Source organism: Micromys minutus (assembly GCF_963924665.1).
Source record: "Micromys minutus genome assembly, chromosome: 2".
Classification (NCBI taxonomy): domain Eukaryota; kingdom Metazoa; phylum Chordata; class Mammalia; order Rodentia; family Muridae; genus Micromys; species Micromys minutus.
Window position 1 is genome coordinate 32,923,766 of NC_137971.1, and position 25,845 is coordinate 32,949,610.

At 43.6% G+C, this 25,845-nt stretch overlaps 1 protein-coding gene across 4 annotated transcripts in view; it reads right to left on the minus strand.

Annotated features, from left to right (window-relative positions):
- Nucleotides 1–25,845, minus strand: part of SMARCA2 (SWI/SNF related BAF chromatin remodeling complex subunit ATPase 2) — a 164,805-nt gene that overhangs the window by 50,800 nt on the left and 88,160 nt on the right. For all 4 annotated transcript variants that reach the window (XM_080912453.1, XM_080912454.1, XM_080912455.1 and 1 more), the window contains exons 22-27: nucleotides 25,094–25,140; nucleotides 22,863–23,029; nucleotides 18,643–18,806; nucleotides 14,705–14,932; nucleotides 11,448–11,525; nucleotides 6,981–7,199 (exon numbers count right to left, since the gene is read on the minus strand). In XM_080912453.1, coding sequence (XP_080768579.1) covers nucleotides 6,981–7,199; nucleotides 11,448–11,525; nucleotides 14,705–14,932; nucleotides 18,643–18,806; nucleotides 22,863–23,029; nucleotides 25,094–25,140 — 903 coding nt within the window. The remainder of the gene's footprint in view (nucleotides 1–6,980; nucleotides 7,200–11,447; nucleotides 11,526–14,704; nucleotides 14,933–18,642; nucleotides 18,807–22,862; nucleotides 23,030–25,093; nucleotides 25,141–25,845) is intronic.

Genomic DNA, 25,845 nt, shown 5'->3' on the forward strand with positions numbered 1-25,845 from the left:
GTATTTAGTTACATTATCAACAACAACAACAACAAAAGTTACTAATATAGGTTCTTTGAGAATCTTAAAAGGAACAAGCCCAAATCATCAAGTCATTTATTTGGGGTGACCTGGGGAAAAGTATGTTCATAGTAACACTAAGTCCTCTATTTGTGTGCATCGTCTTTTATTTTAAACATGCGGTAATGACCCTGAACTGAGCATGCTCAAAAATGTGCTGACCACCTCTCTTTTATTCAAACATTGTAAATGACTTCAAACCTGGCATGTTAAGAAATACTTGGGTCTCTATGGTGATGTCTACCCATATGCAGAGATTGCCCCAATAAAAGCCACCATTTCCTCTCTTTCAGAAGATGCTACTTTGCAAATTAACCCCCATGGTCTCCTCACTGGAGCAATACTAAGCTCCTCACCCCTCCTTTGTCTCGTGGTTAGTTTGTACTCATCAAGAATCAAACCCTTTGTGTTCCATCAGAGAATTTCTTCATTTCCGAAGGCCTGCCTGAATCCAGAGATGGCTGGGGAGATGGGGGGGGACTACTGAGACTCGCACTGGAGACCAAGAATGGAGCATCCTTCCCAGGAAGCTGTTCTATGAAAGGAAGGCAAGATGGAGAGGCTCCTTCCATGTAATGAAAACAAGCAGAGAGGTCAGGCCTGAAGACAGGGCTTTCGGCTGGATAATAATTCTTGCTCGGCTACTCCTACGTTCTTAGCATGGAATGTCTACACCTTTGGCATTTCCCAAGTGACAGGAATATCTTTACCGTGCTAATGAAGTGACTTCTGGTAAGCTTTGGCTAGCATTGGTTACAGATGACCAACAATGTAGTGCGAGTTTGGGTTTCCTTAAAAGCTCAGTTATATTATATGAATATGGTTTTGCTTTAATCCCAGGTGTGGAATATGAGGCCAGGCTGCTTCAGTTGGTCCACAGCAGCTAACTGCGATTGTCTCCTGCTCCAGGAGAGGCATGATTTTTGCCAGCTGCAGATAGTTTAGTTCTGAGGTCTCTGGAGAGGAAATAAATACCAGGGCCCCGAAAGGCTTGGGGTGGAGGAGGTGCTAGGAGAGGAAGGTTGTTGCTTCCTTTGCTGCTCCTGGTTGCTGATGCTGCAGTTTGACACTGGAGATATCCTGATGATGATGATTGGATTCGACTGGCCCCAGGAAACATGATGACCCTAATCAGCAAGAAGTAGTCTAAAGAGGTCTTCACCCTGTCCCCCTCCAGCCTTCTTTCTTTCCTACCTGGTGTTGGGGGGTTGGAAGAGATCTGGGTGAAATAAGGGTTTGAAGGGAGGCAGAGGTATAAGAACCTATTAAAAATAACTCAAACAAAAAACTCACCAACACAACAGTGTGACCACAGCGTTAGAAGTTTGCCCTAGAAACTTGTCTTCTCAGTGATGGGGAAACACCAGAAATAAATAGTTCAAGGATGAAAGGCTTATTTCAACTCACCATGTCAAGCATTTCAGATTGTGGTCAACTGGCTGTTCTTTCTGGGCCTGTAATCTGGCCCAGAAAGGGTGTGGCACAGACAGTTGCTTGCCTTAGGGTAACCAGGAAGCAGAGGGTCAGACAGAAAGATGTTGAGGACAAGATAGCTTTCATACTCTCAATTGACCATCTTTCTCTGGTCAGGCCTTAGGTACCACCAGCTTCCAATAATGCCACCTCTGTGGACCCATTGATGGGTTAGTACACTGTTGAAGTAAAAGCCGGCATGATACAATGACCTCTCAGCGGACTGCATCCACTAGCTAGGGACCAAGTCTTCAAAAGCTTTTGGGAGAACATATCATACTCAAACCACAATATCCAAACTGATTCCTAGAGAGGCCAACGTGCTTGGAGATCAACTTGCCCATCAATTGCCCATTGGTTTCATCAATCACATCCATGTAATGGCGCTCTAATGAATACCCTGATCACTAAAGACCGGTGGGCTTCCTGTTTAGAGTGCCCACTGATGTGGCAGGAGATTCAGACACCTTCAGTCTACAAGGAAAGGTAAAGAAAGTGCACCTCTTGTTTGGTTCACACACAGGATCATGAAACCAGAGCTGCAGGGGTATTTTCCTGGGTTCTGGGAGCTACTCTAGAAAAGTACAAATCCAAACAGCTCAAGGAAACATTTCAGCCAGTCAGAAAAAGGCATGGGGGCCCTTGACCCTCCCCAAATGTGACTGGTATCTGAAGTTACAGGCACTCTTGTTAGGACTGTACCCCTGATCTTGCCAGATCTTTGGCAGCAATGAACTGCTGTTGAGGCTGAAATAAAATATTATCCCTTCTGGGTCAAAACTTTAGGTAGGGACTGGAGAGATGGTTCAACGACTAAGAGAGTTTGCTGCATAACCATGAGAGCTAGAGTTCATATCCTAGATCAGTGTAACCAAGTGGGCATCCCTCTTAGGTCATTTTCGTTCAAAGGGATCTGACTTCCTTTCCCAGCCTCCACATATACATAGGGATATCTAGCCATGCTCATACATGCAGATACTTTCACACAGGCCTAGACACACACAAATGGATGAAATAAGTCTTCAGAAAACAAAACCCCTCAAAGTTGTGGGAGGTGGGGAGGCACGCTCCGAGTTACATTCACTAGGAAGCTGATGAGGCTTGACCTTCAGGCCCCATGTAGCTTCTTCTAAAGCAGTCTCTTACTATGTCTTTCCTATGGTCATAAACTTCTAGAAAAATCTGTAAATGTCAGACATTCCACCCCATACAGATTGCCTTTCAAAGGGCTCCTGGATCTGTGTAGCCAGATTCTAGAAATTGCAGGCTTCACAACCCCTTGCTGGTAAGGAAGGGGATAGTTTTGGTATATCCCACATATTCCAAAACAGTAAGCAACCAAGACACAAAAGAGGTAAGAGTCATTTTAGACAAAAAAACAAAAACAAAAACAAAAAACAAACAAAACAAAACAAAACAACAACAAAAACCCCAGAGACTTAATGAAATTAAGAACACACAACTGCTTCTGGCTGGAGCTGCTGGCCAGGACACCTGATGTCAAAAGCAGTCATCAAAGTCTCCAAGATCACACAAAGGGACCAGGCATATGTACATACTGGGCATAACAGTAGCCTATTAACCTTGTGCCAACGCTCAGTTAAACTCATGGGGTGGAAAGAACCCAGTTGTACACCCCCAAGGTCATGCTTAAACAATAGCTTCTATCTTTATCCAGACAATCTTGGGAAAACAAGATGATGTCCCCAGGAAGTCCTGTAGGGTAAGGGGACATTAAACTGACAACCACCAAAAATCAAAGTTACTCCAAGACTGGGAAACTGCCTGCTACTGAAAGTGTTTTTAAGTTTCAATGGAAATGGATTTTAAATTAACTTAAAATACCTTATTAAAAAGCAACAACACAAGGTTTTGATTCTACTCATTTAAAACATTATGAATCAAGAGGGGAAATGATTTAAAAAAATAAATAAAACCCTTCCAGCTAAACAGACTCTCTCCAGGATTCTGTGAGAAATTTTTAGCATATTTCAATTCTAGAATAAAGCCTGTTTGAGGGGAAACTGTCTTTGTCAGGAAAGCAGCAGTGTCATCATTACATTTACCTTGAGTTATGCCAAGGTGCTAGGTGAGAAAGCTAAGTGTTCATCAGAACTTTACTTGCTCTCCTGGACCTGCAGCCAGGAGATTCTCTGTCTTCTTCTGAGCTGGGCTGGACACACAGAGGAGGCCTGAACAGCAGGACATAAGTAAAAGGGATGTGCAACAGATGAGGTGCAGCCAGAGGAGCTCCTGCACCCTTGCACCATGCCATTTCAGCCTCTTAGAGCTCAGATGGACAGACTGACCAAGCTGGCAGATGCTCACCTGGCCTGCTACATGAACAAGATGCCCTTGCCCAGGAACCATCCCCATGGGCTTTTCTTGCCTGAGAAAATGACCCTGACTTACGGTTTTGGATAGATAGGTTCACAGATGGGTGTGGCTAGGTGCTTCTGCGACAGCAGGGGCTAGGACCGTATCTGTATTCTACTGTACAGTCTGTTCCACTGAGGCACCCAGTGGCACGTAATAGCTGCATAGGGAAGACTGAAATTCTGAAAGGGTACAGCTCCAGATCCAGTTTACCCACCAGCCAGGAACTCAGACAAAGCCTGAGAATGCTGGGAACTCGGAATGGTGCTGCGATGGAGGAGCAAACAAGGAACATGAGGGAACACTGGGATGTGCAGTCCGTGTTTATCTTCCGAGACAACCAATGAACCGAGCCTTGAAGGATGAGGAAAAGTTCAGAAGGGGAGGGCTGGGAGGTCCATGCCAGACTAAACCTGTGTACATTTTACCCATGAGACTGTGTTGTGAAGACAGAAAAGGCATTGTTCTGTCCTCTCCAGGACATGGAATCAAGGCCCGGGAGGAACTATTGGGAAAGAAAATTCTGATCAGCGGGAGGAAGAACCAGCCTTCAAGGCTGACCTTGAACTTCTGGGGCTCAGAAGACAAAAAGGCAGTGTACTGCCTTTGAAGGCCAGCCAGCCTCTTGGCATGGGCACTATAGAGTGTGGGCCGAGCACAGGATGGCCACAGCCCCATTCAGTCGCCTTCCAACTCTGGGATGCTATGCATCTTCCAAGCCCCAGCCAAGCAGGCTTAATACAGCGCTGCCAGGAAAAAGAATGATTTCAGCCCCGATGGAGCATGTCTTACTCGTAGTATGTGCCAGTCTCCCTCTCAAGGCCACATTGGCTGTGAATACTCAGGATGCCAATCAGTATCAGTACAGAGCATCTCTACACACCCAGCCCCCCTAAAGGCCCCTTCAATTCCATTTTATTGCAGCAAATACTTGATTACCACGTATTACACAAGACTGCTTCCGGGTCAACAACAACACAGGATTGTAAATCTCAAGGGTTGAGGTCAGGGGGTCAGGTGTCTTACATAACAGCCACTAGACCATCCAGAACATGCGATACAGTTTCTGAAAAGAATGCCAACAAGGTACATCCCACTAAAGCTGTACTGAGAACAGCTTCAGCCCTCCTGGATGACTTGACACATGGCTAAGCCCCTTAAGGGAGAAAATCAGACACATGAGTTTCCACAGAGGAGTCAGTTCTGTTAAACTAACTAGTTTACTGTTCTGAAATCCGCCTGCGGTAGATAAAACGGGAGCCTGCTGCATGCACTTAGAATGTTCTCCAAGCACTACTGGGAAGCCAGGAACTGCCACTTTCCGAGGATTATAGTTCGTTTTCACCATCACTCACTAAGTTTCTGTACATGTGGGGCACTGTGAAGGATAAAGTGAATGGTGATAAGCTAGCCTAACATGTAGGCCTCCCAAGATGAATGCCGTCACTGCCTAGGAGTAATTCTCTATGATTATAAAACACAAGCTACATTCAGCTCCAATCTTCACCAATAAACAGGGTTGTTATGCCTATCACATCTGGAGAGTATTCAGATCAAAAACTGATTTTGAAGTTGTGGGCCTAGATTATGTTTCGTTTCATCTCTGGTAATAACACTTCAGGTGATTAATATGGTGCTTAAATAAAGTGAAAGAAAAATCCATTTTTTTTTCCAAGCTCTGAAATGAATAGTCAACAAGATCTCCTTACATTATAGGATGAGTCTTAATCATACAACTGAACTATAACCATAACAATCAAACAGAGGGAATTTGTAGAGCTGTATTCTGAGGCCATTGGAACCCTTGCTTGGGTCTGACAGGAAAACAAACAATCACACACAAGTTACATTTCATATGACAACTGTTTGATCATAAATATGAGTGATGCCTTCTTGGATTTTCTTTGTGGAATCCCACAGACACCATCTTTTCAGAATTCATGTCACATCCCTATCACTACACAATCCCCTGAAAGAATCATCCCTCCAGCGTACCAAAGCTGCCATTTGATTCGGATATCCAACCACAAAATCCTTCTCAGTTCCTCTCTCCCCACCTACCCTCTTCTGACCCAGGCCATGAAACCCTTGGTTCACGAAGCTTGGGAATTATATTCCTTTTGAGAAAATGGATGGTGCCCAACACTGGCTTCTGTTTAGTTTGATTTTTACCCAACTGTACATACTATTCCCAGCACTAGCTTTGCTGGCCCCGTCTGGAAAGCATGTCCCCGGCTGTTCTGCCTATTAGGTACTAAGTCTGCAAGAAAGACTGGAAAGGCCAGCTAACCCCTCCCTGGCCTTGACATTCCCACACATGACTGATAGGAGCATGCGGATATTTCTGGGGTCCCAAAGGAACATTATGCAATTTCAGTCCCCAGTCAAAATGAGAAGAGGTTAAAAAAAAAAAATCCCCACAAACTTTAGAATAACATTTTCTTTTCTTCCTGCCATTGTTGACACCAGTCCAGGTGTCCTTGGTATTTAAACCAGACAAATCACGCCGACCCAACGTTGACACGCAAACACGCCAGTAACCACTGATTCTGTATTTCTATCCAGCTGTGTGCCCCAAATAGTCACACACTCTTTTGGAGCTTCAATTTCTTCATCAAAACCAAATACTGCAAAGGACCTTCCAAATCTAAATGTGCTATATCCATGAAATCACACAGTCAGAAAACAATGTTGCCTCTGAACTCTCTGTGCAGGCCATGCAGAATTAAATCCATGATTAAAGACCATGAAATAAGGGTGAACAATTAAAACAATCTCCAAGGACCCCTCGTCCATTTTGAGAAAGTGAGGCATGGCCAGAAAATTGACCATAAAACATTAATGTGTCTCACAGTCCTAATAATCCCTACTTCTTATGGCCAATTCTCCTCCAACAAAAATACCTGTCACTCTTTCTTCCCCCCCTAAAAACTGCCTGGAAACACAGAAGAACCGCTGCACAGGGAACACTCTTTCAGTGCTCAGGAGCCCAGGTTCTGCCTCAGCAGAGGATTCCAGCCAAGTCACTGAAAACACTCCAGCCACCAGGTAAGATATAAAGCCACACCTACCCTGAGCCATTGCTTCTCGGTGAGGGTATCGCTGTAGTCCACATCCCGGCGCTGGCGAGAACCCCTCCCAAATATCTTCTCCTCCTCTTCTTCACAGGTGAGCCTTTCCACTTCTGCATCATCCTTGATAATCCAGGAGGGCAACTCATCTTCCTCCATCAGGCGAGGTTTGCGCTTTGGGTTCCTGGCATCCTCCCTCCGCCGGTCCATGTCCATGCGCTGGAAACAGGGATAAGAGTGTCACCAAGGGAAGAGAATTCTATATGGCAGAGCTTACAATCTCCAGAAGCTGTCTTCTACTGCCGAAGTAACCACTTCAGTCTCTTACCCTAGTCAGCTTGCTCTAGTTCATTCTTAAGCACAGTGTCTACATGAATGATTCTTCCTTTATACCCATCATTTGAATTTACTTTTGCATTTAAAAAAATGCCCTCTTTAAGGACTCTTTTTCCTAGCCTAACAGTGTGTGCAAAATTCAAAAGAAGAATGCATTATAAAAATGTGAGCCCTGGGCCAGTGAGTAAAGGTGCCAAGCCTGCTAACTTGAATTTAGTCTCTGGGATCTACAGATGGAAGGAAAGAACCAATTCCAGCAAGTTGTCCTCTGACCTCTACACATGTTCTATGGTATGCACATGCCACATGCAAAATAAATAAATGGGAAAATATCTAAGCACGAGTCCTATGTGTATAATTCATTGCTTCCCCCAAAACAAATGAATTCTTTGAGCACATACAAAAACTCTTTATGAAGAGGATTTGCGATTTTTATGGAACAGAGAGAAACATTTCAGGGAAGGTTATTAGTGACTCCGGTACCAACCACAATTAAATGTTGAGGGGACACAGACGGTTATCTTTGTCAGGTTGCCAATGTATTGGCTTCTCCGTAGTACCTAGTTGGGGGTAGGAAAGGCCCAAACTCCCCAAACTCTTTACTTCCTAAAAGTCCAGCTCTTAGGAAGTTAGTATAACACAACAGCCTACAAAGCCAGCATCTTCTCAACTCACCAAGATACATGGCCCTCACTCAGGAGCCTATGCCTTCCCTCCATGGCCCTCAGGAGCCTATGCCTTTCCTGAGATTTGCTTTTTGTTCTAGAAATCCTATCTGGTTCTCAGTAAATGATGTGCCACGTGCTCATGGCTTTAAGTGTAGCCAAACAATTTGAAACATGTAAAAGAAGAACCCAAAAAGCATTGCTCACTCTCTCTATACACTAGTTACATAAACCCAGATTATCCCAACGAGGAAATAAGTCACTAATTACTCATTATTTACCTTTTCCTTCTTCCCGTGTTTCTACCGTACCGAATTTATTGAACACGATTCAATAAAACGATTTTTCTTTCTTAAAAGCTAAAACTGACAAAATGTGAAGGAAACATTTGCTTCTTGAACCCAAACATGACTTAAAAATTAATCGTCAAGGCTCCTTAAACTATGTTTCAGCATTTCTGGAAATTGTTCTGTCTGTAAGACCGGGTAAGCTTGGAGCATGGCAGCATCCCATTGGTAGATAAATGCAGCCACCCTGCTCTCTCATGTGCTATACTTAGCTTGTGATGCTTGGCTTAATCCAGCCATCTAATGCTTGGCTCAGAAACAGGACCTACCATGGACGCTCGACAATGAGCAAGAGGATGCTTCTTTAAGGCAGGACCTAGACAGAGGTTGCATGGGGCAACCTCCTAATATAATCAGATAACTAAAGAACACAATCTCCCTGAGGCCTACTCTGTGACAAGATGTAGCCACTTCAAGCTCTAACTAGACGAAATTCCCGATTCCTAGACCAGAGCTTGTAAAATGTTTTATAGAGAGTAGAAGAACTGTAGAATAAATCTTTTCTTTAATCTTAATAAAAAATAACCCATGTATGTGCTATTTTTTTAAGAAGGGTAGATTCAACTAAACATGATAAGCTGCAAGTCCTAATGATATTCCCCCAATAACTCTGTATAACATCTTAAGACTAATTTTTCTATTTAATTACTAGCTGGATGTATTCATCTTAAGGCCTTATTACAAACCTTAACATTTATAACTATTTTTAGCCTTCATAGCAAATATGGCCTCTAAAAGTCCATTACTTATATATTAGTCCAAAATAAATATCTGAAGCATGTTGCTATCATATAAAACTTTTAGGTAAAACTCACAGGTTATCAGTATAAAAGGTAAATTAAGTATTTGATGTCTTGGTTTTAGAAGGGGAAGGCAATGCCACAGTTTGAAAGATAGATTATCATTTTAAAGAAACCGTTTGTTTGCAGTATATACATTGGAATACCAAGTCTTTATTAATGTGAGACACAGAACTAATTCTTAATAACAGATGAAGACTTTAGATATATGAGATCCAGGGGCTTAGCCAACTCACATTCCATTCTTGTTTGTCACAAAACACTTTAATCAGTAGCTGGCATGGGTTCAAATTCTATTATCTGCCCCCTGGTGGAAGTGCTAATGAACAGCCTTAGTGGCCAAAGGTATACAAATTAAACCCAACAAAAACCAGTATCACACCCCTCTCCCTAATAGATGCTAAGACTTAAGCAATAGGCCAGTCTGGTCTGTTAGGAGCCTGTTCTGGGCTCACATGCCCATTCCCTAGTTAAAGAAAGACTGGGCCTTGGACAAAATTTCCGGGTTTGCCTGAGTTTTTGCAAAGATTTGCAAAAGGTTCAGCCATAAAGAAGAACTGGGCTGCCCTAAATTTCTGAGCCCAGTCACCAACCCTTAGTAAGTTCCTCAAAGATAGATGCTGGTTTCTGATGTGCATCCCCAATCTCCCTACTTCAAAGCTTAACCTAGAAATGAGGGGGGTGATAGCAGAACCCCACATCAATGTCCTGTCTCCCCAACATGGCTTCCCCTGTGTAGGGAAGCAATACGTTTTCTAAAGTTGGGAGTCACCGCCATGGCTGCCCGCCTTTCCGCCTGAGAAAGAGGTAATGGTCTTTTACTGGGAATCATTATGTGTGGGCATAATCCATGTTCTCTAGACAAAAGCCACACAAGCAAATAAATCCCCTGCACCCCGTGAAAATGACCTAAGTGCCCACACAGCCTTGGCTCTATTCTCTCAACCTCCTAAGCTAAAACGGCGGAGACTGCAAACCCATTGGGTCATATTTGGCCTAGCTGTGTTTCCTTTGGCCTGCAATGTTATGGAATAATACTAATAAAGGTCCTAAATTTAGTGGCAAACCTTAATGCTCAGATTGCGCCCAAAAGGGGAGATTCCTAGCATCTCTTTAGAATTTGTAATTTCTGGTTAAAGGGGTCTCATATCACTCTACCTTATAGCCCTGGCAGCAGTAATCCTATCTTTACTGCACCTCTCCTCTCGGGGTGCTTTGCTCATGCAGGGTGCCTTATCCCAAGACCCCAGGGCTTTTTGACTGGTGCCTGTGATCAGGGATCGTCACTGCTCCTACACCACTACCATGCTGCATACATATTCCTTCCCTCCACAGCCAGGCTAAATGCCTGAGATGAAGACCAAAACGGCTGAATGTTTTGGAGGAAGCCTTTGGCTTTATACTTTACTCATCTGGATCTGTCCTGCCATCTGGACAAAGCCCGAAACCAAAAACATCACCACTCAGCCAGGAATCTATTACGTAAACACTATGTAGCCTGGACTGTTCTGGTCATTTAAGACCAGAGAGAGCATAAAAGCCAGAAGAAGGCAGTACCCACCATTCTGCAGCTGCTGAGCAGCCTTCCCTGCCCACCCAGACTGGGCCTGTTCACCAACCACCATGGCATGTGGTACACCTCGCATGTAAATCAAATTGAGGCTTCAGAAAACTTAGAGTTGCTCTATATCATGGGACTTCGATGTTAAAGCCATGGGCAAGCTCCTCTAACATGAAGCAGGTTTTGCTCTTTGAACCAAGGCTGTAGCCTCCTATACACACATCAGACATTCTCTTTGTTTGTGTATAGTCCCTGCAACAACTTCCCAAGGCTATTGCTGTTCACCTGCTCCTATTCAGAAAGAAGCAGGCCAAGCCACAGTTGCAAGCTTAATGCAATGAGAACGGGCAGATGTCCAGTCTGACTCTGGCCTGGGATGAGGAGTGGGTCCCTGGTGAACTGTGGACCACATTGCCTGTGCTAAGGATGAAGCTGCAGCTCAGCTCTGGCCGACTGCTTCCATCTAGAGCTGTGGGCCAAACACCGCCCCATCTAACTTTCCAAAGGAAGCCAGAAATCAGGATTCTTTTCATGCTGGCAACAAATGCGAAATTTTAAGAACTGCTATGTGGGCCAAACACAATATGTCTGCAGCTAAATCCAGCCAGTTTGCAGACTCTGAACCAAAAGCAAAGCACAGACTTCAGGACCTAGGTTCTGCCCAGTGTGCCGGCTGCAGTCAATCTGGGGAACAAAATAAGGGGAGGTGGGGACAGGTGGGGAGAGACAGTGGTTTTCCATGATTCCTGTAACATTACCATAAAAAGATCAAATTCTTCTTCCCGGCGAGCAATCATCTGGTTCAGGGTCTCGTCGTCTGGCACCTCATCTTCTTCCTGGGTTCAGAAACAGAATTATTGAAGAGGCTTTAAGAACAGAGGGTGGATAGTTTGTGGGGGAATAGTCTGTCCTACTTCTCAAGACAGAATGGGAACAGAGGGTCACCCAGCTTAGTACCTGCCATTGGTATTTTGAGGTTAAGCTTTCAAACCGTCTTTCCAGCAGAAAATCTGCCTAGGGCGGGAAATGTGCTCTCTAAGAAACACTAGCTCTCCTGGGTGTGGATCTTTTCTGTTACTTTTAAAGCAAGCAACTTAATGTCTCCCCGCCCCAATGACCTCATCTTTAACATAGGCGTGACATCTACTTGGGAGGATGCCAGCTACAGGAACAACCACTTGATGTTAATTCTATTAAATCATCTGATGATACTGCAGATACTGCAAACATGTTGAATGTTTATTTTCAAAGATTTACCCAAAACAGTGAGTTTTTTGTTACTATGCACCAGGACAGGGGGAAAAATAATATAAAGGTACTGAATACAGAACCTTTAAGACAAGTGGAATCTATATGTATTTTGGTAGGCACTATCATTGGTGAAGGTTAAAACTATGGTTAGGACACAATTAAAACCTACCAATACAAATATACCTCAAAACTATACCTACTTGAAACAATTTAAATAAAGTACAGAAAGTGATTACATAAGTAGCAAAAGTTCCTAAATTTTATATCCTGTTAAACAGAAGCACAGTATCTGCTAATTTCTCAGAAATAAATAGTTCTCAATGTTTTAGAAACGAACAGTATGCTGTGGTTTCCACAATTTAAAAAATAAATATCAGCAGCCTTGGCTAGATGACATCAGCTTCCAAGACACCTTGCACACTGAAGGGACTTAATCACTCTTAGATATGAACGCGATCCAATAAAGTATGTGATTCAAGATCATCATTAGTACTGAAAGCCCTTCCGATTTAATTTGCCTCCATGTTGATTAGAGTCAATCTTTCCTAAATATTACATTTCATCTGACAAAGAAGCAGACTAGCTGGAGGATGGGCTCAGAACCGAACAAGATCTTGTTCCTGGCTAAAGCACTCCCAATAGCCACCTAAACTGTCATAACTCTTACAGCGCCCTGGCCTCACACAATGGGGCCATAGGGTCCTGAGCCACGGTGCAGATTCTTCTAGAAGTTGGTAGGACAGCTGCCCAAAGAGACCTGAGCACCCAGGGCACAAAGCAGCTGGGAAGTTTACAAGAAATCTCGCTGTGTTCTTTGTCCCCTCGTCCTTCATGCCAGCTGTGACCACGGCACCCTGGACTGCCCTGGACTGTTGGCACAGGCACCGTCCACTGACATCTGCAAAAGGTCCCCAATTGGCTTCCCATCAGGGCTTATACTACCACAGTCTGCTAATAGTTGTCTGACACAGTTGTTGTCCCAGCAGGCTGCTGACAGTGAGAATCAGTTGGCACAGAAGTTCCTGTAACCTTATGGTCTTGGTCTGTGATCTGTGGGCCTGAGAGAGACCAGTGTCTCCTGTGCTTTAGGAAATCTAGAAAACCCCAAGCTCCAGTGCACACCATCTCACGTGGTCAAGTAATATTTTTACAAGGCCTTTTAAGAAAAATAAAGCAATAAGCAGGAATGCAGTGGAGACTCCTGGCTGAGTAGCAGCTCTTCCAACAATACTCCATCAAATCATGTGTCCCTTAGATTTAAAGTAGACTAAAATGTATCACATTAGTATCTGAACGCATTTAATATGTTGATCATATTATTTATTCAATATTTATTTATTATGAGAATGTATGCATGTGTGTGTGTGTGTGTGTGTGTGTGTGTGTGTGTGTGTGTGTGTGTGTATGAATGTCAAAAGACAACTTGTGGGAGTCAGTTATCTACTTCCAACATGTGGGTCCCGGTGACCAAACTCAGTTTGGCAGGCTTGTTGGAAAGTACCTTTGTCTGCGGAGCCATCTCACCAGCCCACGGTGTTTAGGGAAATGGCCACATGTATAAACTAAAGCAAAAGGTACCTGGTAGTCTAATTCCTAAGTCTGTATCAAATCTTCTATTTTAAAAACCAGAAATGGTGAATTGCTCCGGATTTTAAAAGGTTTTAGATGTGGATGTCTGAGTGCATATGACCAGCTGTGATCTCATCATTTCCTGACACTCAAATAGGTGAATATATATATATATATATATATATATATATATATATATATATATATATATATGTATACACACATACATACATATATATATACACACATACACACACACAAACATACATATATATACACACACACAAACATACATATATATACACACACACAAACATACATATATATGTATACACACACACAAACATACATACATATATATATATATATATATATATATATATATATACATATTTTACATGCAGGCTCATTTCAGAAATGAAGACTATACAAGAAAGACTTTAAAAGCTTTGCCTTACCCACCAAAACCCATGGCAGTCTCTCCCTGGAAACCAGCTGGCCACATTGGCAAGGGAGTCAGTTAAGCAGATAGAGTTAGAGGAAAAAAAAATATTATCCTGAGCTATACATCCCAGTTTGAATGGGTATTTAAAATAAAATGACTGGAACTGGTCATCTAAAAGAATAAAATGACTCAATAAAAGAAAGATAAAACACTGTTTGCACAACTTTGGCTAGTTTTGTACATAGAGACCTTAGGACTCTGGTGATATTTCTCTGCCTCTGTTCAGTTTTTTAAAAGATCCTTTTTATGGTAGTTAAGGCAAAGCTTTCCAAACTCACTGATGTATCCCCATCCTTACTCAAAAAGTAACAGAGAATGTTGTTGTGGAGTATGAAAGAAAAAAATGAGCACCTAGCCAGAGTTCTATGAAGGATTATTTCTGCAGTTCCACATCTTGCATATAGGAGGCAGCACTCACAATACAATAAAGTACTTGGTACCCAGCCCCTAGAGGGCAGAGAAGTGTGCACAGGCTGAGCTCTGAAGGTCCTCTGGCAATAGTTATTAAGACAAATGAACACCTTTCTGAGTTTCTGTGTTTCTGTGGGATATGAGATAGAAGCCAACTTAGTCGTTTTAATTAACACCAGCCCAGAACATTCTTTAAGGAACAAAACAAAGGCATTATTTCTTAATCCTTTTGAGGCTAAAGGTCACTGTTAGGTTTCACAAAGTTGCCTTGTGTAATACCTCATTCTCCTCTTCATGCTCCAGAATGGCCTGCAAGAATGCCCTCCGCTCGTGGCTGGATGACTTCTGGTCAAACATGCCTGCCTGGATAACCTTCTGGTCCACATTCAGCTTGTACTTGGCAGCCGCAAGAATCTTTTCCTCGACACTGTTGACGGTGCAAAGCCTCAACACCCGGACCTCATTTTGTTGGCCAATGCGGTGAGCTCGGTCTTGGGCCTGCAGATCCTGTTTTTTCAAAACAATGTGCTGTGAGGATCGGAGCTCCTGGACCACCCCAGCAAACAGAGCTATGTGAGAGATGCGGGAATGTCCCATAGCCAGCCTTTACAAACGTTAGATTCTGCTTACATGTGGGAAAAAAATGCACAAGCTACTGTCTTTGCAAAAAATCCAAAACCATCTCCTATTGAGAAAGTCTGAGCTTAAATTACCCACACCAACTAGAATGTTATCTCGAGATTTGGAATCTAGCTCTTAAGACATTTTTTTGCCTACCTGTAGGTTTGCCCTTCATTGAAGCAAAAACCAATACATCTACTACCAGAATTAAGCCATAGCCATCACCTAGAAAAACACATTCGAATAGGGAGACACACAGTCTTCTCACTGCAGTGTGTTAATAACACTGTTACATCATGGAGCTGCATTTTTATGCAGCATTGTACTTACACATACATACATACATACACATGCATTATATATACATTGCATATACGTATGCACACAAACATGCATATATTATACAGCTATAGCATTCCTGGATCTAACCCTATCAAAGATTCACTATTTCGTTTCATGAGTACATCCCAGTATATCTGAAAATGCAAATGATTGCTAGCAGTATAATTAATTGGAGAATTGGGGGAGGGGAGAGGGTGAAAATGTGGCCTGGTATGCCAAAACGTAAGAGCCACACTAGATATGGCTCTGTCTCAGATTCCACTGTTGGAAGTTTCTCCTGAAGAAATCACCATGGGTATGCATAAATATTAATAAATAAATGCTCTTCCAGCCAACCCAGGTTCCTGTCACCCACACAAGACAAAGGCACAGTAGACAAACGTGTGCACAGGAGATCTGCTTTTTCTGCAGGGACCTTTGAAACGGAGTGAAATCAGAAGTTTGCCCTCAGAAGCTGTGAAAAAATTCATGTCAGTTTTATGTGCTGAACCTTGATCACAATGCAGACTACTTCACCAAATTATCACTGAAGATGACAAATGTAAAATAGATAACTAAATGCTTCCTTGAGGAGGGCTTGAATCAATCATCTCTTCTAACACATCTTTACCAGGATATCTAAGCAGCAGCCAATGACAGACAGGCTCTGTGTCATTAACCTTTCCACTAGAAGTGAGGTAAGCCAATTATTTCCGTAACAAGTCTCACCCTAAAGATTTGGACTCCCTAAGCCAGAAGCAGAAAGGGCTAGCCACTTTACCAACCACTAGCTTCGTATTTAGACTCCAACTATGAAAACTCATCTCCTCTTTCTGGAGAAGCAGATTGAACTTGCCAAAAGGTACATTCTTCTGACCTACTTCTTAAAAGACAAAACCACAGCACTAAGGCAGGTGGCAGCAGATGACAGAGTCAGGACAGGGAGTCTAATAGTCCTTGGGAACTTGTTGCAACAGCTTTGGTGGGGAAGCAAAAGTGTGGCTTTGTTTCTAGATCTCCTGTCTATTTGGAAAGTAGCCTGTCTATTTAGCATTCCTTAGATGGGGAGGCTCAAAAAATGTGTGTCCCCCAGGCCAATAGCAAAAACAAAAAAAAAAAAAAATGCTGTAATTATTGAATGAATTAATATTTTTAAGGTTTCTTTCTATGTTTTTGTTTAACTCTGGGTTTTGTTGTTTGTTTTGTGGCAGTACTGGAGAATAACTCCCAACCTCTCCTAACATTTTAGGCAAGCTTTCAACTATTGAACTACATTCCTGGCCCAGCTTTTACTTTTTGAGACAATGTATCTCTAAGTTGCCCAGGCTGGCCCTGAAGTCACTCCATAACTCCCGATGGGACTTACTTGCAATCTCCCTGCTGTGATACTAAAGTTCTGTTTGTGTCTAGGGTCTCAACCAGCAGCCTCAAAGTTCATCATTTCATTTACGCGTGAGGATGTGTGGTGGTCTGAATAAAAATGGTCCCCACACACCCACAGGGAATGGTCCTATGAGGAAGTGTGGCCCTGATGAAGTGGGTGTGGCCTGTTGGAAGAAATGTGTCACTCAGCTTCCAGAAACTCAAGCCAGGCCCAGCGTCTAGCTCGCTTTCTGCTGCCTTCCGATCCAGATCCAGAACTCTTAGCTACCTCTCTAGCACCATGTCGGCCTATAGGAGGCCATACTCTTCTCCACGATGATACCGGACCAAGCCTCAACCATAAGCAGCGTCAGTGAAATGTTCTCCTTTACTAGTGTTGCCATGGTCACAGTGTCTCTTCACAGCAGGACAACACTGAACAAAGACATGATGCCTGAACTCAAGAGCCCAGCTGAGAAGAAAGCTTCTTGGGAGAGTTTATGGTTGACTTTTGCTACTCGATTATGGAACATCTAGACAAGTTTGAAGAGCCTGAAAAAAATGCAGGATTTTTTTTTTTTTTTTGGTAATTCCGAATTTATGCATTCTCCCTGCGCTTCCAGGTAGCTCAGACATTGAAAGCAAAGAGGTAGGAAGGAAGCTGCAGATGTGTCACCGTGATGGAAACCCTGCCTGCTGCTGCACAATACAATCAGGGATATTGAAATAAACACATAAAAACTGCCTCTGAATGTGAAGCAAGCAAACTCTGCTGGAAGCTCCTACCCTTAGTTCTGCTGGACTCTGCTCACTAGCAGAGGATAGCTGAGATGCAGGCTCAACACACAGGTCCAGGCCCAGTGCATTAGATACCAACCAGGGGGTGCAGCAGCAGGAAACAGGAAGCAGGTACTCCACACTTCCTGCCAACAGCACTTTTGGAAGTCCCTCCTACTCACCCTTCCCTGTCTCCATGGGATGGGCACGATCCTGCTATAGATGGCCAATCAATCGCCTAGTAGCTGGGGTCCTGCTGTGGGATAGTCAATTCCTAGTAGCTGGGGTGAGACGGACACTGAGTTTGTCTTATCAGCTGGAATCCATGAGTCATTACAATGGGAATGAAAGCACTGCTCTTAACATTCTATCATGTGTCTCACAGGCACAAGTCCCACTTCCCAGGGTCAGTCAGGAAACCCCGGGGAGAAAAGATCTAGTCAACAGCTATAGGGAACCACCAAAATACTTCTTTAAAAGAATATGTATCTATCGCTCTAGCAATAACAGATATTTGATGAGATTGTGTGTGTGATATTAAGTGATATAGAAACTGAAGGCAAGATTAACTACCCTATACTAAGTATCCTTGAAGGCATTATTTAACTTGCTCAGGATTCATTCTCTGAAAGGCAAAGATGTCAGTGGTAACCCCTAGGACCTTTCCGAGCAGCTGTGAGAGCAGAGTGAAGCAACACACACCAGGAGTCAGGTGCGGAGGGAACTGGGCGATTGCTAGCTGCCATGTTCTTCAGTTTGTTGTTATTACTGGACCTGGAGGCCGGACCCAGGGCCTCACGACAGCTATGCTCACAGCCCCTAAAACATTTCTGATGATTTATCCTTCACCAGATGTAATTTGCTCAACGGCAATCCCAAGAGATGGGATTAAGACTGAGGAAGTGAGTTTTCCAGCACACTCTTGGGCTCTTCACAGGCTTGGGCATAACACAGAATAGCTGTGCTCCGAGGGAAATGAGAAAATGGCCATAGTAATTGGCTGGGCTATTTCTCCTTTGGAGAAACTGCCCAGTCATTTAGAGGTGTGCTTTGTCCTATAAGTGTGAGTGATGAAACTGATAATTGTTCCCTTCCACTCCAGAGGGGATGCTTGGCGCCCACAGAGACGCACGTACCTGATGAGGATTCCAGTCACTGTCAAAGATGACCACTGTGTCTGCGGCCTGAAGATTTAAGCCCAGGCCCCCGGCTCGTGTGCTCAGCAAGAAAATGAAATACTGGGACCCAGGTTCATTGAATTTCTTCAGCAAAGCAGCACGGTCTTCAGACTTGGTGGTGCCTGAGGGGATAAGAGAAAAATAAATTTGCCAATTAACTCCTGCCTTGAAAAGGAAGAAGTAGACAAATGTGCCTGTTTCCTTTAGAGGTGCACCAACACTCCTCAGCACCAGTGAGGTAATGGTTGGGGGTTCGGGAGATTTGGAAGGAGTTTGCAATTAGTAAAAAGAAAGGAAGGAAAGGGGTGTTTACACTTTTCTGACCTTTGCAACTTCACAAACTCCAGAACAGTCTTACTTTAAGAAGTAATGAACGAATTTCCTGGACTTATTTCCGGAATTAAAAATAACAGTGTTTAAAAACCACCCACATACGTGTACACTCATATGCTTACAAAGTGCTTATACTGGTAAAAACAACTTTCCTGAGAGGCATTAGAACAAGGTCTTATTTACCCCCAAGAGAATTAAAACAGAAAGAAGCTGCTCTCCTACTGCCTCAGAGTTTGGGTTGCAGCTGAGGAAAGCTTGTCACTGTGAGCAACCCTGAAGGAAGGGTCTCTACCGTCCAGACCTGAAGCCGCAATATGGAAGAGACCCTATGTGTTTCTAAGGATAACTTTCTGTGTTGGATTAAAAAATGCTAAACAACAGTCCACAGAGCAGGCTGTTAGATACCAGGGTGGTCGTGATAAGGAGTTTTGAAGGAGGAACAGAGACTCAGCAGAGATCATGGATCCTAGGTTGTGACGTTCACTGGTGGCCACACCTGTATTCTGCTCTAGCCATCTGGAATGTATTTGTCCCTCCTCTCCATAAAACTTACTGTGGAAGGGAACAGCACAAGACTCCACCAGTGTCCCATCTGAATGTATTTCACTAGGGAAGTGGATACTGGATTCTGAATGGGATGATGGGAAAAATCTAAGGGAGTTACATGATACTCCCTGGCTGGCTGCTGTACAAATATTATTCCTACATGGTGTTCTTTTTTTTTCCCTCTTTGGATGAAAATATACCACAATGTATTTCAGAGGATTAAAACATTTAACTGACTCCAGCTAGAGGAATCAAGTTACTCACTATGGTCAAGTTCCCAAACATGGGGGATCTGTTTTTCATATTTAGTAAAAAATAATGAGCATCCTCAGGAGGGAAGAGACTCAACCCCCCAAATATAGCAAGTGGGGATTAGGAACGAGGGTCTGGGGCCTCTCCTCACATAACAAAGCAATGCTCTTTGGATTCCTCTTTCTTTCTAAATTGGATTTTGGAGAGGGGGTCTGGAGGCTGGTGAACTGCTCAAATCCTTCCAGGGGAAACTGCAGAAATCCAGACTTGAGGAAGAGTGGCTTACTGAATGGATTCTGAAATGTGCAAATCTTATTTATTATTTCAGAAATGACTTTCTGAGATTAGAGCAGACTGTTTGTCCGTGATGCTAATATGAGACACACTTTGTTCTTCAGGAGAACTTCTCTACACCAGCCTTTGCAGTCACCATTTTTCTACACATGCAAAAAAAAAAAAAAAAAAAAAAAAAAAAAAAAAAAAAAAAAAAGTTTCCCTTTTGTCTCGAAGGTTTGGAAACTCTCTGAGCGAGTGAGTCACACAGTGAGTTTGCTATGTGCTCATCACAAAGTAGCATCATGGCAGAAGTGTATGGAAGAGAGAAGCTGCCTATCTTGGGACTAGGACACCCACAAAAGCATAAGGGAAGGAATGGGGCCCATCATCTCCTTGTCCCCAGTGATACAGACACTAGGCCCCACAGGTTCAATCACCTCCCAGCACTCTGGGAACCACGAATTTAAAAAGAGGACGGATGCTGGAGAAAACTGAAGATCTAAACTATAGCCCTTTAGTTAGTGGTAGTGGGGATTGAACCCAGGACCTTGCACATGGAAGGTATGTGCTCTATCACCGAGCTACAACCAAGTCTTAAAGAACTCCCAAACCTTATACTTGATCTCCTTCCTACACAGGATTCAGTTTGAGAACTTGCTGCAGGTACACTTTGCATCTTTAAATGTTCTTGTCCGTAAGTAATGGCCTTTCCAGTATTAAGTTTTAAGGATTCATCATTCACATGTTTATCCTCTACCTTAAGTTGAAGGAAAAGGCAAACAAGCCGTCAACCTTCTAAAATGGAGAGAGTTCGAATAACAGCAGCAGTTCCTTAATAGCTAAGGACAGAAACCGGGCTTCTAGGTATTCCGAGGTTTTAACCTTCAATGGTTTTAACCACTGAGAAACTATCTAGTAAGATATGAATAGGAGCAACTTGGAAATATGTCTACCAAGGATGAAATAACCTCAAGGGCAAAACAGACCACTGAAAACTAACAGCATCAATATTATTTAGTCAAAATATTATTTAGTCTCCACCAGAGACCCCAGGCAACTTCCCCACAGATGCACAGGATTTAATGTGCTCAGCACTGGCGTCCGTTTCACAGAGTGCCAGACTCTGATGCAGGACATAACCCATTACAGGAACACAATCAGCAGCAAGGGGCAATTGTGTTGAAAGTGACAGAACTTGCCAGAAGGAACACCTGGAACACACTGCCAGACTGTCGTGGCTTCTAATTTTTCACTGAGCTTTATTTGTCTTAGAAATTTCCTAAGAATAAAAAAGCTAAAGTTAACTTAATAAGACCCCAAGAGGTAGGCCATACAGAAAATGAACCTAAGAACTCAAGAAAGAAAATATTTACCAAGTAGGTCCGATTTATTTCTAATTAGCCAGGTATGGGGGTGGGGGGAGAGGGAACACATGGGACCCAAAGTAACCCCAAACCTTCCAATGGAACATACATTTTAATTTCGCACTCATTTAACAATAACATCACACTGCATCAGATAAAATGGTTATTAGAAAGGCTCAGCTCTATGCATCCAGGGTCTCCTGCGTCTTGTATGAAGCCTGCTCTTGACCCTGCACAACACTTCTTGACTACACGATCCATTGTCAGACTTTCAAAACGGCTATTTCTTGAATCTCTGAAATACTATGGTCAGTATTCAATTTATCTCTGTAATTTAGGTAATAACTCTAAATGTATATTTCCTTCTACTCATATTTGCTTATTAATGGGATATTTGAATTTCATTCTTTCCCCCCACTTCTTCTTTTAGAGACAGGGTCTCAGTATGTGGACCTGGCTGGTCTGGAACAGGCAGGCCTTGAACTCAGAGAACCACCAGACTCTGTCTCTTGAGTGCTAGTTTGAAAGGTGCACACTGCCAGGCCCAGTCTGAGTTCCTTCTTAAATTTAGCCGGCTTCTTTAAATAGTTTCTGTGCTGCTAGTTTCTGACAACTTGACACAGCTAGAGGCATTTGGGAAGAGGGAACCTCAATTGAGAAAGTGTCTCTACCAGCCTGGCCCCTGAGCAAGCCTGTGAGACATTCTCTTGATTGATGAGTGAAGTTGGAGGGCCCAGCTCACTGTGGGAGGGACAAACACCGAGATGGATAAGAAGAATGAGAGAGCAAGCCTGGGAGAAGTGTTCCTCTGTGTGGGATCCTTGGAGTCCTGAGATGAAATAAACCCTGTACCCTGTCCTCTCCAGTTTTTTTTTTTGTTTTTGTTTTTGTTTTTTTTTTTTTTGTGGTGATTTATCACAGCAATAGGAGGAAACCCTGACTAAGACAGTTGGCTAAATCCAGGAAGCAATGAAGTCTCATGTGGCCTGTGCTTATATCTTAGAGACACAGGCTTCAATGGCAAACTCATAAATGAACCATTACATTGTTGCTGGGTAAAGGAGACACAGAGTGTATCCCCAGGGAAGTCTCCTCTGAAGAAGTCAAAGGCTTATTAGCATATTCCATGGTACACGCAGCTGAGACTAGAAACCAGAGGGTTGAGCAGTTCTGCCCCTGTACAACTGCGGTGCTCATATAAGATTCTGTCTCCGTGTTGATGTGTTTGAGGGACAAACAATTGGAAATCACACCAACAATCTGAAGGGTACAGAGGACAAAAGCTCCCTATCCAGCAGACCCACTTCTCAGTGTTCCTCCTCCTTTTTGGCTGAGATTGGAGCTCAGGGAACCATGTCCCCTTCACTTTCAGAAGTGAGGCTCGAGTCTGGTGTCTCCAGCCCTTACCGTCAAGGCGCAGGTAAAGGAAGTTCCGAAAAGCAAAGTAATCCTCCATGATGGTCATGAGTGACGTCATCTGGCAGAAAAGCAGCACGCGGTGGTTAGTCGCTCTCAGTTTGGGCAGAATACGATCAAGTAGCTCAAACTTTCCTGAGGCCCGGTACAGCTCAGCCCTGAACCCGAAAATGCAAAACAAGAAGGCAGTATTACTGCTGTCTTCTTGAAAGAACCAGAAGTGCTTACGGCTTTTCCGAGAGAGCCCTACACACAGTAAACATTCAATAAGGAACTGGGGGAGGATGAATGAAGACAGGGCCATCAGCTCCTAAAGCATGCAAGCATTTAACGAGGGAAAACGCCCATCCCTACAAAACCTATGAATGGTATGATGTTCATGCTCTATATATGGCGGTGCCCGAAAGAAAAGGGAACCCTTCCATGCCCCTCCGATTCTTCACAGTGTACCACCAGGTTACTTAGGACACTCGTGATTCACTCAAATACTTATGGAGCACCTACTGGGTGCCAACACAACATGGGCAGGCACACAGTGGTAAAATGTAAAAATGTACAATGTGGCTGGGACAGTAAGGAAAATCAGCAGGGGGCAGCGAGAACTCAAAGTGTGCCAACACCGCAGGTCCTTTAGGAAATGAAGTCTTCCTGAAGCACAGTCATGTCCATGCATTTCTGTCTATCTGATTCCACCCTACAGGAGCCAAGTCTGCCAGGTACTGCAGACTTTGTGGTCCACAAAGCTGAACGTATTTCCCCCATCTATGTAGCTCTGTACTGGTAAAGCTTGCCAATCATTGACTTTGTGTGTGTGTGTGTGTGTGTGTGTGTGTGTGTGTGTGTGTGTGTGTGTGGTCAGTGGCTCCCCTGGAGAGAAAACATGATTGTTAAAACCTGAACCGATGAGGGGAAAGTCAGCTAGGTGAAAACCAAGGGCGTGTATATGGTGAGGAGATTGCAAGGAAAGAAACATAAAAGCATCTGCACAGGGCCCGCTGAGTGCAGGTCAGCATGTCTCACAAATTAGGACTAAGAAATGGTGAGCATGAGTGAGGCCAGAGCAGACCCTGAGGGCAGAATGGGGAGGTGGGAAGGGAGCTGGTACTGGGGAGTCCTCTATGGACTGCTCTGGGTTTCAATGCAATGGGCAGCCACTGATGTGCTGTAAACAGGAGCACAAGCTTGAGTAACCTGTTCCACGGGTTGCCATGGGCACCCTGTGAGCACACAGCGGAGGGATAAAGTCCTGACTTAAGGCAGGAGCATAAGGTAAAACATGATGGAGAACCAATGCTATGGTAAGGAGGAAGGATGGAGTAGCGCCTTCCTCCACAGCAAACCTTTTGTTTTCAAACCAACAGGACCATGGTGTGGAATACTGAAATTTACTTTTAGGGTTGAAACTGTTTGAAACAATCACCCACATGCATGCGGTCTACAGTGGTGCAAGCTTATCACTGGGCAGCAGAATTTGTGCCGTGGTGCATTTTGTTCCTCACAGATCCATTTTCCTGTTTGTCTTCCTGTTGTCCATCCCTCACTCTGAGACCTGACCTTCAATAGCTCACCCTGTACCTCAAGGACCAGAGGACAAATGAAGAAAGGACTGAAAAGTGGCCCTAAGTGTGTTCCTGTGGACACATTTATCCTAATGTTTCATTGTGGTGAGACACAAAACATTCTGTGTAGATTAAACTTCACTGGTTCTCTGCAGCAAGGTGTGGCTGGCTCTGTTCATGCTAACAACAACAACAACGGCAACAACAACAAAAGCCTTCTTAGATCATATTACAAAAACTGGACTGAAAAACTGACCATTCATTCATGGCAGATAAGACGTTTTCTTCTGGGCATCAGCACGCTAAACATCCATAGATTAGCAAGAGAAACACTCTTCGAGCCCAAGCTACTAGGTTGGCAGTCACCCTGCTCAACACCGAAACACATTTAGAGTGGAAAACCACTGGTAAGTCTCTTAGATGAGATCTATAGCCTTTTGAATAGATGTTTGCTCAGGGCATGCAGATGTTTATGCTGCTTAAAGTACAAGGTCAAGTTGCTGTCATTTCCTTTAGCAACTTCTGTCCCTTTGCAGGAGAGCAAGGAGGGCTAAGGAGGCTGGCAGTGTGTGCTCGTAGGACAGGAGAAGCTACAGAAAAGAGGTTAGAGAAGTCCAATAACAATGCATCTTGAAAGGAAAAAAAAAAGGGAGGGGTATTTACCCATTGATGACCCCATTCGAATAGCCCAGGTGTTCAGCAAAGGATTCCTTAAAAAGAGAGAAAAAAGTGGTTTTAATATATAATCATTAACTTCATGGTTTCCATAGTATTTCTAGGGAGTCATCAAAGTGAATCAAATGGTTCCCAAAGAGATGAGCACCCACTGCAGAGCAAATGGAAAACTCCTGTCTCCCAGGTCACCTCCTGTCCCCTGAGAAGACTTCCCAGGTGTTTCTTTGCTTTGGACTCCCTGATGTCAGGCTAGCTCACTGACCCAACAGTACCTGAGCATGCACTGGCCAGGAGCTGAACTGGGAACTGTTTCACAGTCCAAGCTAAAGCCAAGGTTTGATAGAAGCCGGTCAGAACTGTCACGTAAGGATACATGTAACACAGCAATAGTAATCAATAGAAAGAACAGCAATTATATAACATTCACTGACCCCAGTCGGGCCTCCCCTGTTCTCTTGACAAAATAAATTCCTCACCAATACTAGAACTTCAAGGTCCAGCTTCTGCAGTTAGAACACAGAACTTAACTCCTTCTTTACTGACAAAGACAAACATGCAGTTGGTGGTTTTCCTGCTTTTTCTCTGCCCTCTTTATAGCAGAGAAATCTACTTGAGGGGCACAGGGCAAACCACACCCTCCCTTTCAGCCTCCACTGCATCCAATCACTGCAGCTTTTCCTCCCGGGAGAAAAGATCCTACTCCCCTTCACAATTCAAGGTAGGTTCCAGCCCCTTAGAGC